The sequence below is a fragment of the Nicotiana sylvestris genome, chromosome 6 (genome assembly GCF_000393655.2).
Source record: "Nicotiana sylvestris chromosome 6, ASM39365v2, whole genome shotgun sequence".
In the NCBI taxonomy this organism is placed as follows: domain Eukaryota; kingdom Viridiplantae; phylum Streptophyta; class Magnoliopsida; order Solanales; family Solanaceae; genus Nicotiana; species Nicotiana sylvestris.
The window spans coordinates 132,536,620-132,553,403 of record NC_091062.1 but is presented as its reverse complement, the minus strand read 5'-3'; the positions used below and the strand labels follow the sequence as shown (position 1 = coordinate 132,553,403).

The following is a 16,784-nucleotide window of genomic DNA, read 5'->3' as shown; positions in this document are numbered from 1 at the left end:
GAATACGAACCACTAAAAACGTATTTTCCTGATGAAGAAGTGTCATTCGTATGAGAGGACATTGCTGAAGCCTATGGCAGTTGGAGAATGTTTTTCGACGGAGCTGCAAACTTCAAAGGAGTAGGTATTGGAGCAGTCTTGGTGTCAGAGACAGGTCAACATTATCCGATATTTGCAAAGCTTAGGTTTCCATGCACTAACAACATGGTAGAATATGAGGCTTGCATCATGGGACTCAATTTGGCCATCATCATGAATATACAAGAGTTGCTAGTAATTGGTGATTTAGATCTTCTGGTACATCAAGTTCATGGAGAATGGGCTACGAAAAACACTAAGATACTACCATACCTGTATCATGTGCGAAAATTGGTGAAGAAATTTACAAAGATAGAATTCAAACATGTGCCCAGAATTCAAAATGAATTTGCAGACGCACTGGCTACCTTGTCATCAATGATACAACATCCAGACAGGAATTTCATCGATCCCATCCCAGTAAGGATCCATAATCAACTAGCTTACTGTGCTCATGTTGAAGAAGAAACGGACGAAAAACCTTGGTTCCACTACATCAAGGAATATTTGGCAACAGGAGAATACCCAAAACAAGCGAAGCATACTCAGAAACGCACACTGCGGAGGTTGTCTAACCAGTTCTTCCAAAGCGGAGGAACTCTGTATAGAAGAACTCCTGATTTGGGATTGTTAAGTTGTGTTGATTCAAAAAAAGGCTTCCTAATTGCTCGAGGAGATACACGCCGGAACCTGCGGACCACACATGAACGGTTTTGTTCTAGCCAAAAAGATACTCAAAGCTGGATATTTTTGGATGACCATCGAAACAGATTGCATTTGGTACGTCCAAAAATTCCACCAATGCCAGATACATGTAGATATGATAAGGGTACCACTAAATGCACTCAATGCAACAAGTGCACCTTGGCCTTTTGCTGCTTAGGGAATGGATATCATCGGCCCGATCGAGCCCACTACTTTAAACAGGCATATGTTCATTCTAGTGGCCATCGATTATTTCACAAAATAGGTGGAGGCTGCATCTTACAAAGCTGTAACCAGGAAAGTCGTCGCAGATTTTGTCAGGGATAGTATTGTTTGTCGATTTGAGGTTCCTGAGTCCATTATCACTAATAATCCCACCAATCTCAACAGTGATATAATGAAAGCCATGTGTGAAACCTTCAAAATCAAGCACAAAAACTCCACAGCATACATGCCTCAAATGAATGGAGTCGTGGAAGTTGCCAACAAGAACATCAAGAAAATACTAAGGAAGATGGTAGAAAATCACAAACAATGGCACGAAAAGTTACCATTCGCCTTATTGGGATACTGTACCATAGTACGTACATCAATTGAGGCAACTCCCTATCTGCTGGTTTATAGCGCCGAAGCTATCATTCCCGCCGAGGTAGAAATTCCTTCTTTAAGGATCATACAAGAGGCCGAACTCAGTGATGCAGAATGGATAAGCAGTTGCTATGAGCAACTATCCCTCGTAGATTGAAAGAGGATGAATACAGTATGTCATAGTCAACTTTACTAGAATAGAATGTCCAGCGCTTTCAACAAAAGGGTCAAACCAAGATAGTTCACACCGGGGCAGCTGGTGCTAAAACGGATCTTTACACATCAAGATGAAGACAAAGGGAAATTTTCACATAACTGGCAAGATCCTTACATGGTTCATAGGGTACTAACAGGATGAGCATTCATACTTGCAGAAATTGATGGAGAAGTTTGGCCAAAGTCTATCAATTCAAATGCAGTCAAGAGATACTATGTTTAGATTGTTCACATTTCTTCATCGGATGTAACTGAACTACGCTTGACCTGATTCCCGTTTAAGAGGAGATACGTAGGCAGCCCTGTGGGTTTGGCCACATCTTAATAAAATTTTCGTTTCCCTAAAACCAGAAACTAGGACAGAATTTTGAGGAGGACCCTCAAAATTCTAGGACAAGTCCAGCCAACGCCACCATATGTAAGACAGTCAGAAATCGATTAAATAACTAGGGCAGAATTTTGATAAGAACCCTCAAAATTCTAATGCAAGGAAGTCGCAATGTCTCTAAAAGTGTCACAGTCAGTAGTTCATCTAAGGTACTTAATATTATATACCATTATGTTTTAAAAATGATTTTATTCCATCAATAAATGTGCATTTTCGAAAACTTTATTTCTGTGACAGCCAGGTGTTACCCAGGGTAACTCGAACAGGGCCTCTAGAGCAAAGCAAAGCAAAACAAGTAGACAAGGGCACCAACCAACCTCCCCGAAAAACTAACAATTTTCTTTGAATGCAGGGACAATGAATAACCACAAGTACATGCACCTTAAATCATTACCTACATCACAACTAAACTACCAAGCACAAATATATCTCTAGATAAGAAATATTTTGCTCCTATTTGCTATTTGTCTATTGCATAAGGCTAAGCATTGCCTTCTCTTTGCATGAGACTAAGCCCTGTCTCAAATCTTGCATGAGGCTAAGCCCTGCCTCTATATTTTCATAAAGGCTAAGCACTGCCTTCTCTCTGCATGAGACTAAACTTTGTCTCAGATCTTGGATGAGGCTAAGCCATGCCTCCATATCTGCATAAGGCCAAGCATTGTCTTCTCTCTGTATGAGACTAAGCCCTGTCTCAAATCTTGCATGGGGCTAAGCCATGCCTCCATATTTTCATAAGGGTAAGCATTGCCTTCTCTTTGCATGAGACTAAGCCCTATCTCAAATCTTTCATGAGACTAAGCGTTGTCTCAAATATTGCATGAGGGTAAGCCCTGCCTCTATATTTGCATAAGTCTAGGCATTGCCTTGTCTCGGCATGAGACTAAGCCCTATCTCAAATCTTGCATGCGGCTAAGCCCTGCCTCCATATTTGCATATAGGCTATACACTGCCTTCTCTCTGCATGAGACTAAGACATGTCTCAAATCTTGCATGATGCTAAGCCCTGCCTCCATATTTGCATAAGGCTAAGCATTGCCTTCTCTCTTCATGAGACTAAGCCCTGTCGTAATTCTTGCATGAGGCTAAGTCCTGCCTCCCTTTTCTTGCATGAGACTATGCACTGTCTCCCTTTTTTGCATGAGGCTAAGACATGCCTCCCTATTTGCATAAGGCTAAGCACTGTCTTCTCATGATACTAAGCATTGTCTCCCTCTACATAAGTATTGCCCTATTCTAAAACTTTGCATTATATTCTTCTCTTGGGGTTAAGCTCTGCTCCCAACCAAGACCAAGATTTGTCTTGTTATCACCTTTGGTATCATGTCTCTGCACTTCATGGGTTGATACATAGCCAACTTGTCCAAAGGCATCATAGTCCGAAGGCATCATCCTCATAGCCTGAAGACACCATGTCATGGACTGAGGATCTCTCAATACTGCACATCATTATTCAAAGTGTCATGGTTCAGAGGCACCATTTTCATGGCCCGAGGACATCATTTCATGGCGTGCGAATCCCTTATCTCATGCTTCATGGCCCAGGATATCATGGTCTAAGGACGTCATCCTCACTGTCCAAAGACAACCTTCATGGTCTAAAGGGAACTTGCATCATGTTTAAATTCCCGTAGTAATCTATACACTTGCATGCATCGTGCTTTATATTTTGCAGGAAATCCCGGGGGTAACCGTTCTTCAAGCAGTAGCAACCTTCGCTCCGGTTTCCAATCATACATTTATGCCTTGCTGTTATTTCAAACGTAACCGATTCTCATCAATAGCTCGCCTTTACTCTACGACCGTTCAGATACCTGCCTTTGTTATACATCCGTTACGAATCAAATTCATGTCCATAACTCTGCATACACCCATCCGATGCTATCCTTCCCAAAAGGAACCCCTTCCAAAACATATGACCATTCCTATAACAATTCCATCGATTTCGTTCACCGTTGGGTCCAGAACTACACACGGCCTGATTCCTGTAAAACCAGGGATATGTAGTCAGCTCAAGGACCAGGGTGCCCATATTTTTCAAAAAACCCCATTCTGTCAAAATCGGTCATCATTTCTTTACCCTATAACTCTTTCTTCTTTCCCGGGTAAAGAGCGTCAGTTGTTAATACCCAATTTTTCCCTCATATATTTTTAAATATGCATATATATCTTCAAAATAGTTCGCATGTATTTACAAACATGCACAAGTATTTCTATACTTTTTCTATAATTTTAAGGGTTTTAAATCAATTTATTTTTAGCATTTTTATTATACAAATATCCAATAATTATCCCTCAGGTTATTTTTATGATGATTTAATCATCTAAATCTATTATTTATGCCCATAAAATGCTTAAATATTTTAATTGCATTTTTTATAATTACATTTGCATTTTTAGGCTAGAATTGCACATTTTGCAATAATAGCCAAGTATATGCATAATTATATTATCTATACAGAAAATGACTTTTTGTACTTTTATAATATTAAGTGATTATTTTAAATCATTTTTCATGTACAAGTGACATTTTTATCATTTATCAATTATTTTTATAAATTATTTTAGTAATTTAAATGGGTATTTAAAACATAGCCCCCTTTCCTAAATTAATTTTCGGACCAACCCAACCACCTAACACCCACTAACCAGCCCAATACCCTTTCAACCCAGACCCATGCCCATTTTAAAACACCCGACCCAAGCCCTTGTAAAATCCTAGCCGTTGATCTCAAAGATCAATGGCTCCCAATCACCTGCGCCCTTTTAATTAACCAACACCCTAACTGTCACGACCCCGGTTCGCCCTCCGTGAATTATCGTGATGGCACCTAGTCTCTACGACTAGGTAAGCCTAAATTGTGGAAGATAAATCAAATTTGCGGAAGAAAACAATTTAAAACAGAAATAGAGTAAATAAACAACGTTTAAAAGTGCCGCTTGGCATACACAATATTATCTCTTAAAACCGATACATTTTCCCAAAACCCATAAATCTACAAGCCTTGGAATGTCTACCAATGTCTAACTCCAGAATATTTAACAAGGAAAGGAAATACAGAAGGGCTAATACAATAGGGAGAGTAGAAAGGGACTCCTTGGTCTCTAGAACAGTCGCCTTGCCTCAAGGGTGATAGGACTGAGTCAAGGTACCTGGATCTGCACATGAAAACATGCGCAGAAAGGGTATGAATACACCATAACGGTACTAAGTGCCAAGCGTAACATCGGTCGGGTAGTGACGAGGAAGTTTAGGGCCCTACTGAGGTTAAATAAAATATAAAGTTTGATAGTGTAGAACAGAACAGTATAAATAAGTACAACAATAAAAGTAACACAACATATAAAGGGCAACAACAACTATTAAAAAGACAAGGTAAACACATAAATAAATACGGTTCAGCACCAAAATATCAATCGGGGATCTCCCAGGATAACGTCCTGTAGTCCCAAATATACATATCCAATGGATCTCCTGGGATCCCATCCCGTAGTCTAACTCATAGTGCGCGGGGATCAACCGGAATTCCGTTCCGTAGTCCCAAATGTAAATACCCAGTATTGGGGGAATCTACGAGGTGCAGTCCCGTAGTTCCATATAACTCTATAGGGGAATCTACCGGAATCCCACATCCGTAGTCACAAATGTAAGTACACAACAGTAATAGGAAAATATTCAGCAAATATCAAATTTCATATTAAGGCAAACAAGTAATTCTAGCCTAGCATGCTGCACAGAATTCAAGTAAAGCAGTTTGAGCAATTAAAACAATTAAATCACTTAGACATGATGTCCTAAGCTAACAACAGGCTTAAAGTGCAAGTAATATAAACAGGAAAGGAAAACATACTAGTAATTACTTAATGAAAACCAGATTTTCAACAATTAGCATAAGTACGCACTCGTCACCTTACGTACAAGGCATTTCAATTAACAATAATACCAAATCCTAAGGGGAAGGTCTCCCACACAAGGTTAGGCAAGCCACTTACCTCGAACCAGCTCAAATCAATTTGAAACCACGCTCTAGCCATGAGTACTCGACTCCAAATGGCCGAAATCTATTCAATTAGATTTCATAATATAAATAACACTTCAAGTAACTGATTCTATAAAGAAATTCTAAGCTAATACGCGAAATTAGGTAAAATGACCAAAATGCCCCTCGGGCCCACATCTCGGAATCGGGTAAAATTTACATTTCCAGAATCCTCACACTCTCACGAGTTTTGTCATACCAAAACTACCAAAATCGAACCTCAAATGTTCCCTTAAATCATCACACAAAGGTCTCCAATTAGTCAAGCCTTAAACCCCAAATACCACTAATTTTCCATAAATTTTCATGTTTATAATGATAAAAATCACCTCAATAACAAGTTTAGGTTCCAAGAATCTTACCTCCTCGAAGTTCCCTTGAATTCCCTCTCAAAAACCTCCCCAAAAGCTCACTTCCCGGATGAAAATGGTGAAAGAATAGCTCAAATTCACGAAGGCAACTATTTATATGTTCTGCCCAGCAATCCCGCATCTGCGGTCCACCCATCACATCTGCGGTTCTCACTTAAAACCTCTCCGCCACACCTGCTACCCAGAATCCGCATCTGCGGTCTCGCAAGTGCGGTACATATGCCGCGTCTGTGGTTCTTGGCCCCTTCCTCATCTGCCACTTCTGCGGCTGTGTTCCGCATCTGTGGGAGTCGCACCTGCGGCCTCTCAACTGAAGATGCGGTTATGACAGCAGCCATAGCTTCAGCTGCAACTCCAAACTCAAAATCTTTCCATCAACCATCCGAAATCATCCCGAGGCCCCCGAGACCTCAACCGAAGGCACCAACAAGTCCAATACCCCTTTCCAAACTTATACCAATCCTTGAAACACCTAAAACAACATTGAAACGACGAATCAACAACGAATTCAAGCCTAAGAACTTAAAAACTCAAAAAAATACGCTTTCGATAAAAAAGTCTATCAACCCTCGTCTGAATGACCTGAAATTTTGCACACACGTCACATTCAACACTACATAGCTACTCCAACATCCGGAATTCCATTTCGACCCTCGGGTCAAAATCTCACTATCGAACCGGAAACTTCAAAATTCGAACTTTCGGCATTTCAAGGATAAATTAGCTACAGACCTCCAAAACACAATCCGAACATGCCCCTAAGCTCGAAATCACCCAACGGAGATAATAGAATTTAGAGGCCGTCTTCACACTGTTCCGACCACGGTCAAATTTCCAATACTTAAGCTCTCATTTAGGGACTAAGTGTCCCAATATTCTCCGAAACTCAAAACCGAACATTCCGGCAAATCAAAGTAGCAGAAATAAACACGGGGAAGGCAGTTAATAGGGGATTAGGGCGTTAATTTTTAAGACGACCGGCTGGGTCGTCACATCCTCATAACTTAAACATTTGTTCGTCCTCGAACGAGCATAAAGAAATACCTGAAGTAGTGAAAAGATGAGGGTAACACATGCGCATATCCTGCTCGGTCTCCCAGGTCGCCTCCTCGACTGGGTGACCTCGCCACTAAACCTTCACGGATGCAATGTTCTTTGACCTTAGCTTTCGAACCTGCCTGTCAAATATTTCCACTGGCTCCTCAACATAGGATAGATCATTGTCCAACTGGACTGAACTGAAATCCAACGTGCGATGGATCACCGTGATACCTCCGGAGTATCGAAACATGAAATACCGGATGAACTCCTGCCAAGCTGGGAGGTAAGGCAAGCTCAACTTCCCTTTCTTCCCGAATCTCATAACACCCTTCATAGGCGAAACCCGAAGCAGAACCCGCTCTCCAACCATGTAGGAAATATCACGAACCTTCCGGTCCGCGTAACTCTTCTGTCTGGACTGGGCTGTATGGAGTCTATCCTGAATCACCGTAACCTTCTCCAAAGCTTCCTGAACCAAGACTGTGCCCAATAATCTAGCTTCACCCGGCTCAAACCAACCCACCGAGTATCTACACCGTCTACCATATAAAGCCTCATACGGTGCCATCTAAATGCTGGACTGATAGCTGTTGTTGTAAGCAAACTCCGCCAATGGAAAAAACTGATCCCAAAACCCTCTAAACTCAATCACACAGGCACGGAGCATATCTTCATGAATCTGAATAGTGCGCTCGGACTGTCCGTCCGTCTGAGGGTGAAATGTTGTACTCAACTCTACCCGAGTACCCAACTCATGCTAAACAGCTCTCCAGAATTGTGATGTGAACTGAGTACCTCTATCTGAAATGATGGAAACTTGAATACCATGTAGACGAACAATCTCCCGGATATAGATCTCCGTCAACCGCTCCGAATAATAAGTAGTACACACAGGAATAAAGTGAGCGGACTTGGTCAGTCGATCCACAATCACCCAAATAGCATTGAACTTTCTCAAGGTCCGTGGGAGCCCAACTACAAAGTCCATGGTGATCCGCTCGCACTTCCACTCCGGAATCTCTATCTACTGAAGCAACCCACTCGGTCTCTGGTGCTCATATTTCACCTGCTGACAGTTAAGGCACGGAGCTACAAATCCAACTATATCTTTCTTCATTCGCCTCCACCAGTAGTGTTGCCTCAAATCTTGATACATTTTTGCGGCACCCGGATGAATGGAATACCGCGAGCTATGGGCTTCCTCCAGAATCAACTCCCGAAGCCCATCAACATTAGGTACACAAATCCGATCCAGCATCCTCAATACACCGTCATTACCAATAGTCACATCTTTGGCATCACCGTGCTGAACCTTGTCTTTGAGGACAAGCAAATGAGGGTCATCATACTGACGCTCCCTAATACGATCAAATAAGGAAGACCGAAAAACCACGCAAGCTAGAATCTGACTATGCTCCGAAAGATCCAATCTCACAAACTGGCTGGCTAAGGCCTAAACATCCATCGCCATAGGCCTCTTCGATACTGGTAAATAAGCCAAACTCCCCAAACTCTCTGCCGGTGACTCAAGGCATCGGCCACCATATTGGCCTTGCCCGGGTGATACAAAATAGTGATGTCATAGTCCTTCATCAACTCTAACCACCTCATCTGGCACAAATTTAGATCCTTTTGCTTGAACAGGTGCTGCAAGCTCCAATGATCCGTATAAATCTCATAGGGAACACCATACAAATAATGACACCAGATCTTTAGGGTGTGAACAATGGCAGCTAACTCAAGGTTCTGGAGTGGATAATTCTTCTCATGTACCTTCAACTGTCTGGATGCGTAGGCAATTACCCTACCGTCCTGCATCAACACTGCTTTGAGGCCAATTCTCGAGGCATCACAATAGCCCGTATAAGACCCCAAACTTGTAGGCAGTATCAAAATTGGTGTTGTAGTCAAAGCTGTCTTGAGCATCTGAAAGCTCGCCTCACACTCCTCCGTCCACTGGAACGGAGCACCCTTCTGGGTCAACCTGGTCATAGGGGCTGTAATCGATGAAACCCCCTCCACAAAATGATGGTAGTAACCCGCCAAACCAAGAAAACTACGGATCTCTGTAGCTGAGGATGGCCTGGGCCAACTCTGCACGACCTCTATTTTCTTCAGATCCACCTGAATACCCTCACTCGATAACACGTGGCCTAAGAATGCCACGGAATCCAACCAAAACTCACATTTCAATAACTTAGAATATAACTTCTCTCTCTCAAAGTCTAAAGCACAGTCCTCAGGTGTTGCTCATGATCTTCCCGACTCTAGGAATACACCAGAATATCATCAATAAAGACCATGACGAATGAGTCAAGATACGGCCGGAACACATTGTGCATCAAATGCATAAAGGCTGTTGGGGCATTGGTCAACCCAAATGACATGACAAGGAACTCAAAATGACCATACCGAGTCCTGAAAGCAGTATTCGTGATATCTAGCTACCAAATCTTCAACTGATGGTAACCTAAGCACAAGTCAATCATAGAAAACACCCATACGCATTGAAGCTAGTCAAATAGATCATTAATACGAGGAAAAGGATAACGGTTCTTCACTCTAACGTTGTTCAACTGGCGATAATCAATACACATACGCATAGAACCATCCTTTTTCTTCACAAACAAGATAGGAGCACCCCAAGGTGATACATTGGGCCGAATAAAACCCTTATCAAGTAATTCCTGTAACTGATCCTTAAACTCCTTCAACTCAGGAGGAACCATACGATACAGAGGAATAGAAATGGGCTAAGTGCTCAGCAACAGATCAATGCCAAAATCAATATCTTTATCCGGTAGTATGCCCGGAGGATCAGCTGGAAAAACATTGGGAAAATCTCGTACTACTGGGACTGAATCAACTGAAGGGGTATCAACACTGACATCTCTCACATAAGCTAAATACGTGTCACACCCCTTCTCAACCATATGCTTAGCTTTAAGAAAAGAAATAACTCTACTGGGAGTGTGATCTAAATTACCCCTCCACTCAACACACGGTGCACCTGGCATAACCAGTGTCACGGTTTTGGCGTGACAATTAAGAATAGCATAATGGGGTAACAACCAGTCCATGCCCAATATAATATTAAAATCTACCATGCTGAGCAACAATAAATCGGTTCTGGTCTCAAAACCACTAAGAGCAACAAAACACGACCGATAAATATGGTCCACAATAAGAGAATCTTCCACATGAGTAAAAACACAAATAGGGAAACTCAAAGAATACTGAGATATACCCAAATGCGGAGAAAAATAAGAAGACACATAAGAATAAGTGGAGCTTGGATGGAATAGAACCGATGCATCTCTATGACAAACCAGTATAATACTTGTGATGATAGAATCGGAGGCAACAACTTTGGTATGGGCAGGAAGGGCATAGTATCGGGCCTGGCCTCCCCCTCTAGGGAAACCTCTACCTCCCTAACCTCCACCTCTAGCTGGCTGCGCAGGTGGGGTAGCAACTGGAGCTGTAATCATAGCCTGAGAACTCTGTGGGGCACGCTGTGGCTGAGAAGTCTGTGGAGGTGCACCCCTCCCAAGTCTGGGGCAATCCCTTACCATATGGCATGTGTCGCCACACTCAAAACAAGCTTTGGAAGGACATGGCAGCTGTGACTGGCTCGGGCCAGGTCTGCAGGACTGACCTCTGAAAGCACCCCGTAGGAGGCACGCTAGAAATCAGAGGCGTATAATAAGGCTCCTAAGGCCTAGGAGGAGTTAGAATACCACTGGTTGCTGGAAGAGTTGAATGAACAGGGCGACTCATATAACCCTTACCATGATGACCTGTAGTTGGGGCACGGGCACCAGAATACTGGCCCGACTCTCGAGACCTCTTGGCCTCCCTCTCCTCTCTCTCCCTAGCATGCATACCCTCAATCTTCCTAGCAATGCTCACCACCTGCTGATAAGAAATATCCATCTCCAACTCACGATCCATGCTAGACCTGATGCTGGGAATAAGGCCCTCAATAAACCGGCGAACCCTCTCGCGAACTGTAGAAACCAAAGCTGGTACATGCCTAGCCAAACTAGTGTAACGGATAGCATACTCTGAGATAGTCATAGCACCCTAGTGCAAATGCTCAAACTCTGCACGCCATGCATCCCTAAGGCTCTGAGGAGCATACTCTCTCAGGAATAGATCTGAAAACTGAGTCCAAGTCAGTGAAGCAGCCTCATCCGGACTATCTAACTCATAGGTGCGCCACCACTCATAGGCGGCTCCTCGAAGCTAGAAAGTAGTGACGGAAACCCTACTCAACCCTGATATACCCCTAGTATAGAGAATGCGGTAACACTCGTCTAGAAATCCCAAAGCATCATCCAATTCTGGACCACTGAATACAGGAGGCTTGTACTTCTTGAACCTCTCAAGCCTCAGCTGCTCATCCTCGAAAACCGCTGCCCTATCCTTAGGTTGGTCTCGGACTGCAGGCTGTACAGGAATAATCTTAAGGACCTGCTCAACATGCACTCGCTGCTCAAGAGTACGGGTGGCGGGAGGTTGTGCTCCTCCCTCGGCCTGAGACATAGCTGCAGCAAGGGGAAGCAACCCCTTCTTGAGCCAAAGTGGTGTACATGCTCATGAACTGTGCCAGAGTCTCAAGAGGTGCTGGAGTAGTAGTAGCAGTAGGCGTATCAGGTGCTTGGACTCCGGCTAGAACTGCTGGCGGTATCTCGGTGGCAGCTCGTGTAGGTGCTCTGGCTGCACCACATACGCATCCTCGGCCTTTACCCCGGCCCCAACCTCTGATGGCTGCAGTAGGGGCGCAGGTGCCTGATCATCTCGGGTAGCATGTGTCCTCACCATTTGTGAGAGAATAGAAGATAGAAGCTTCGCATTATGATATCAAAATCTCGCACAACAAGGAAATCAAATGTAGTGGAATTTTCCTAACAGTTACATAACCTCTCAAAGATAAGTACAGACATCTCCGTACCGATCAGTGAGACTCTAATAAAACAGTTTGTGATTCATGACTCCTATGAACCTAGAGCTCTGATACCAACTTGTCACGACACCGGTTCACCGTCTATGAACCATCGTGACGGCACATAGTCTCTACGACTAGGTAAGCATAAAGTGCGTAAAATAAACCAAATTTGCGGAAGAAAACAATTTAAAACAAAAATAGAGTAAGTAAACAGCGTTTAAAAGTGTCGCTCGGCATATATAATATTAACTCTTAAAACTGATATATTTTCCCAAAACCTGGAAAACCATGAATCCACAAGCCTTGGAATGTCTACCACTATCTAACTCCAGAATATCTAACAAGGAAAGGAAATACAGAAGGGCTAATACAATAGGGAGAGTGGAAAGGGACTCCTCGGTCTACGGACGCAGCAGATATACCTCGAAATCTCTGGAACAGTCGCATCGCCTCAAGGGTGATAGGACTAAGTCAAGGTACCTGGATCTGTACATGAAAAACATGCACAGAAAGGGCATGAGTACGCCACAACGGTACTCAGTAAATTCCAATCCTAACCTCGATCGGGTAGTGACGAGGAAGGTTAGGGCCCTACTGAGGTTAAATAAAATATAAAGTTCGACAGTGTAGAACAGAACAGTATAAATAAGTACAGTAGTAAAAGTAACACAAGATATAAAGGGCAACAACAACTACTACAGAGACAAGGTAAACATAGAAAGAAATACGGTTCAGCACCAAAATAACAATAGGGGATCTCCTAGGATACCGTCCTGTAGTCCCAAATATACATATCCAATGGATCTCCTAGGATCCGATCCTGTAGTCCAACTCATAGTGCGCGGGGATCTACGAAATCCCGTTCCGTAGTCCCAAATGTGAATACCCAGTACTGGGGGAACCTACCGGGTGCAGTCTCATAGTTCCATATAATAGTCTAGGGGGATCTACCGGAATCCCACATCCGTAGTCCCAAATAAACAAACAAGGCGGATCTACCGGAATCCCGTATCCGTAGTCCCAAATGTAAGTACACAGTAGTAACAGGAAAATATTCAGCAAATGTCAAATTTCATATTAAGGCAAACAAGTAATTCTAGTCTAGCATGCTGCACAGAATTCAGGTAAAGCAGTTTGAGCAATTAAAGCAATTAAATCACTTAGACAAGCTATCCTAAGCTAACAACAGGCTTAAAGTGCAAATAATATAAACAGGAAAGGAAAACATACTAGTAATTACTTAATGAAAACCGGATTTTCAACAATTAGCACAAGTACGCACTCGTCACCTTATGTACAAGGCATTTCAATTAACAATAATACCAAATCCTAAGGGGAAGGTCCCCTACACAAGGTTAGGCAAACCACTTACCTCAAACCGGCTCAAATCAATCTGAAACCACGCTCTTGCCACGAGTACTCGACTCCAAATGGCCAAAATCTATTCAATTAAATTTCATAATGTAAATAACACTTCAAGTAGGTAATTTTACAAAGAAATTCTAAGCTAATACTCGAAATTAGGTAATATGACCAAAACGCCCCTCGAGCCCACGTCTCGGAATCGGGTAAAATTTACACTTCCAGAATCCTCACACTCTCACGAGTTCAGTCATGCCAAAAGTACCAAAATCATACCTCAAATGGTCTCTCAAATCATCACTCAAAAGTCCCCAATTACCACTGATTTTCCTTAAATTTTCATGTTTATATTGATAAAAATTACCTCAATAACGAGTTTAGGTTCCAAGAATCTTACCTCCTAGAAGTTCCCTTGAATTCCCTCTAAAAAAACCTCCCCAAAAGCTCACTTCCCAGATGAAAATGGTGAAAGAATAGCTCAAATTCGCGAAGGCAACTATTTATATGTTCTGCCCAGCAATCCCGCATCTGCAGTCCACCCATCGCATTTGCTATACCACTAGTGCGGTTGGGGAACCACTTATGTGGTTCTCACTTAAAACCTCTCTGCCGCACCTGCGACCTAGAATCTGCATCTACGGTCTCGTAGGTGCGGTGCATATGCCGCTTCTGTGGTTCCTGGTCCCTTCCTCATCTGCCCCTTTTGCGGCTGCGTTCCACATCTGCGGGAGTCGCACCTGCGGCCTCTCAAACGCAGATGGAGTTATAACAGCAGTCATAGCTTCAGCTACAACTCCAAACTCAAAATCCTTCCATCAACCATCCGAAATCATCCCGAGGCCCCCGGGACCTCAACCAAAGGCACCAACAAGTCAAATGCCCCTGCCCAAACTTATGCCAATCCTTAAAACACCTAAAACATCAACCATGAATTCAAGCTTAAGAACTCCAAAACTCAAAAAAATATGCTTTCGATCAAAAAGTCTACCATCCCTCATCCAAATGACCTGAAATTTTGCACACACTTAACATTCAACACTACGAAGATACTCTAACTTCAAGAATTCCATTCCGACCCTCGGATCAAAATTTCACTATCGAACCGGAAACTTCAAAATTCGACCTTTCGGCATTTCAAGCCTAAATTAGCTACGGACCTCTAAAACACAATTCGAACACGACCCTAAACCCGAAATCACCTAACGGAGCTAACAGAACCATCGAAATTCCATTCCGAGGCCGTCTTCACACTTTTCCGACTACAGCCAAATTTCCAACACTTAAGCTCTCATTTGGGGACTACGTGTCCCAAAACTCTCTAAAACTCAAAATCAAACATCCAGACAAATCAAAGTAGCAGAAATAAACACAGGGAAGGAAGTTCATAGGGAATGTGGTATTAATTCTTAAGACGATCGGCTGGGTCGTCACACTAACCCTAATTCATTATTTCCCAAACACGCCACCTCTGTATTTTCTCATCTCCTCCATGTCTCTCTTCGTCAAACCCTAGTGTCGTAATCCTATTTTCCCCTTCGATTCCAACTCAAAGATGGAATCCATGGACGATTTCCTTACCTTATTAGTTGTCTCCTATTACTGGTTAACTGATTATGGTATTATATAATCACTTGCCTAACATGGCAAGTGGATCTCTCTTGTTTTGAACCAAATCTAGTTCAAACCTTCACTTCTTTCCATCTATGTTCATTCTTCGTCTCTCTATGGTACGAATTTATGAGATTTTTTTGATTCTGTGTTTACTCTTAAAATTAGGGTTCAAATCTTTTAAGACCTGTTTAATTTTTGTTCTTATTTTTGTTAAAATCTCACCGCATGTATATGTTCTTTGCGACTTCTTCCTTAAAAAGTTTTGTCTAATTTATTTTTCCTTAAACTAGGGCTCAGATCTTTAAGATCTTTTCTAGTTCCATTTATGGATGAATATTGATGGGTTTTCAATGTCTTTGCCTTATGCTTCTTATGTTTTGATGATCTAACAAACTTATTGTTAAGAACTAGATAAAGAACCTCACCTACCTGGTGTACTCTCCAAATGAACAATGTTCAGCCTGATCTCCAGCAAGTGAGTGAACAACCACAAGGAAGAACACAACAGGGACCTGGTCACTTAGGGTTCTCCGATAGAAGTACAAGTCAACTGTACAAATGGAGCATAACAGCAAATAGTGACTATCCGTAACTGTTACAAAGCGGAACACAACAGGGACCTGGTCCCTTAGGGTTCTCTGACTGAAGTACAAGTCAACTATACAGCTGGAATGCAACTCCAGAAAGTGACTGTCTACATCTGTACACGCGACAGTGCAACAGATGGTGTTGCAGTCACTTCTCATTGGGAAGAAGCGTGTACCAAGATTTGACATCACCATTGTGATGTCTTTTGTATTATAACACCTAGTGCAAGGCACAATAGTTCACTTGACTATTTAGTGATATTATCTCTAGCATTATAGTGTTAATCCGTCACTGAAATCATTGGTGTGTCAAGAACAAGAAAACAACTCCACTAAAGGATAAGTTTCACAATGAGTCTATGTGTATCCATAGTTGAGTTGTAATCTTGTTATTTGTTCTTCATTGTAACTCCTAGCTTGCTTTATTAGAAGCTTTGTTTTAGGAAAACCAAAATCCGTAAACTTTCTAAGTTTATGTTGTGACTAGGGTTTGTCATAAATTTAAAGGCTTTGTGAGTAGAGAGTCACAAAGTGGCTTGTGGTAAGAGTATCACAAGTTAGTTACGTTGAATCCTTTGTAGTAGAGGTATTATAAAGTGGTTTGTAATAGTGAGATAACAAGTTAGTGAAGTTGAAAGCCTACAAGGGTAGGTCGTGGTTTTTGTCCCCTTGTGTGGATTTTTTCACGTAAAAATTCCTGTGTCTCATTTACTTATAGTTTTACTAGCATTCTCAGCATAACCTTATAGAGGACCATGTACTCTACTGTTTGGTGGACTCATATAAACTAACAATTGGTATTAGAGCAGGTTCTTTCTAAAAGGCTAACATCTAGAAAGGATCTCA

The 16,784-nt window shown here is 42.3% G+C and overlaps 1 protein-coding gene across 1 annotated transcript; it reads left to right on the top strand.

Moving 5' to 3' along the window:
* Positions 1-87: 87 nt before the first annotated feature.
* On the top strand, positions 88-1,528 carry LOC138871295 (uncharacterized). Its single transcript, XM_070149168.1, has 2 exons — positions 88-858; positions 1,049-1,528. Exons 1-2 carry the CDS (start codon positions 88-90, stop codon positions 1,526-1,528), a joined length of 1,251 nt encoding a protein of 416 aa, XP_070005269.1.
* Positions 1,529-16,784: the final 15,256 nt, after the last annotated feature.

Coding starts and splice junctions, on each gene's coding strand:
- LOC138871295 (XM_070149168.1), top strand. CDS start 88: ATGTTTTTCGACGGAGCTGCAAACTTCAAAGGAGTAGGTATTGGAGCA. Junction 859..1,048: donor ATCGAAACAGATTGCATTTG/GTACGTCCAAAA, acceptor TTCACAAAATAG/GTGGAGGCTGCATCTTACAA.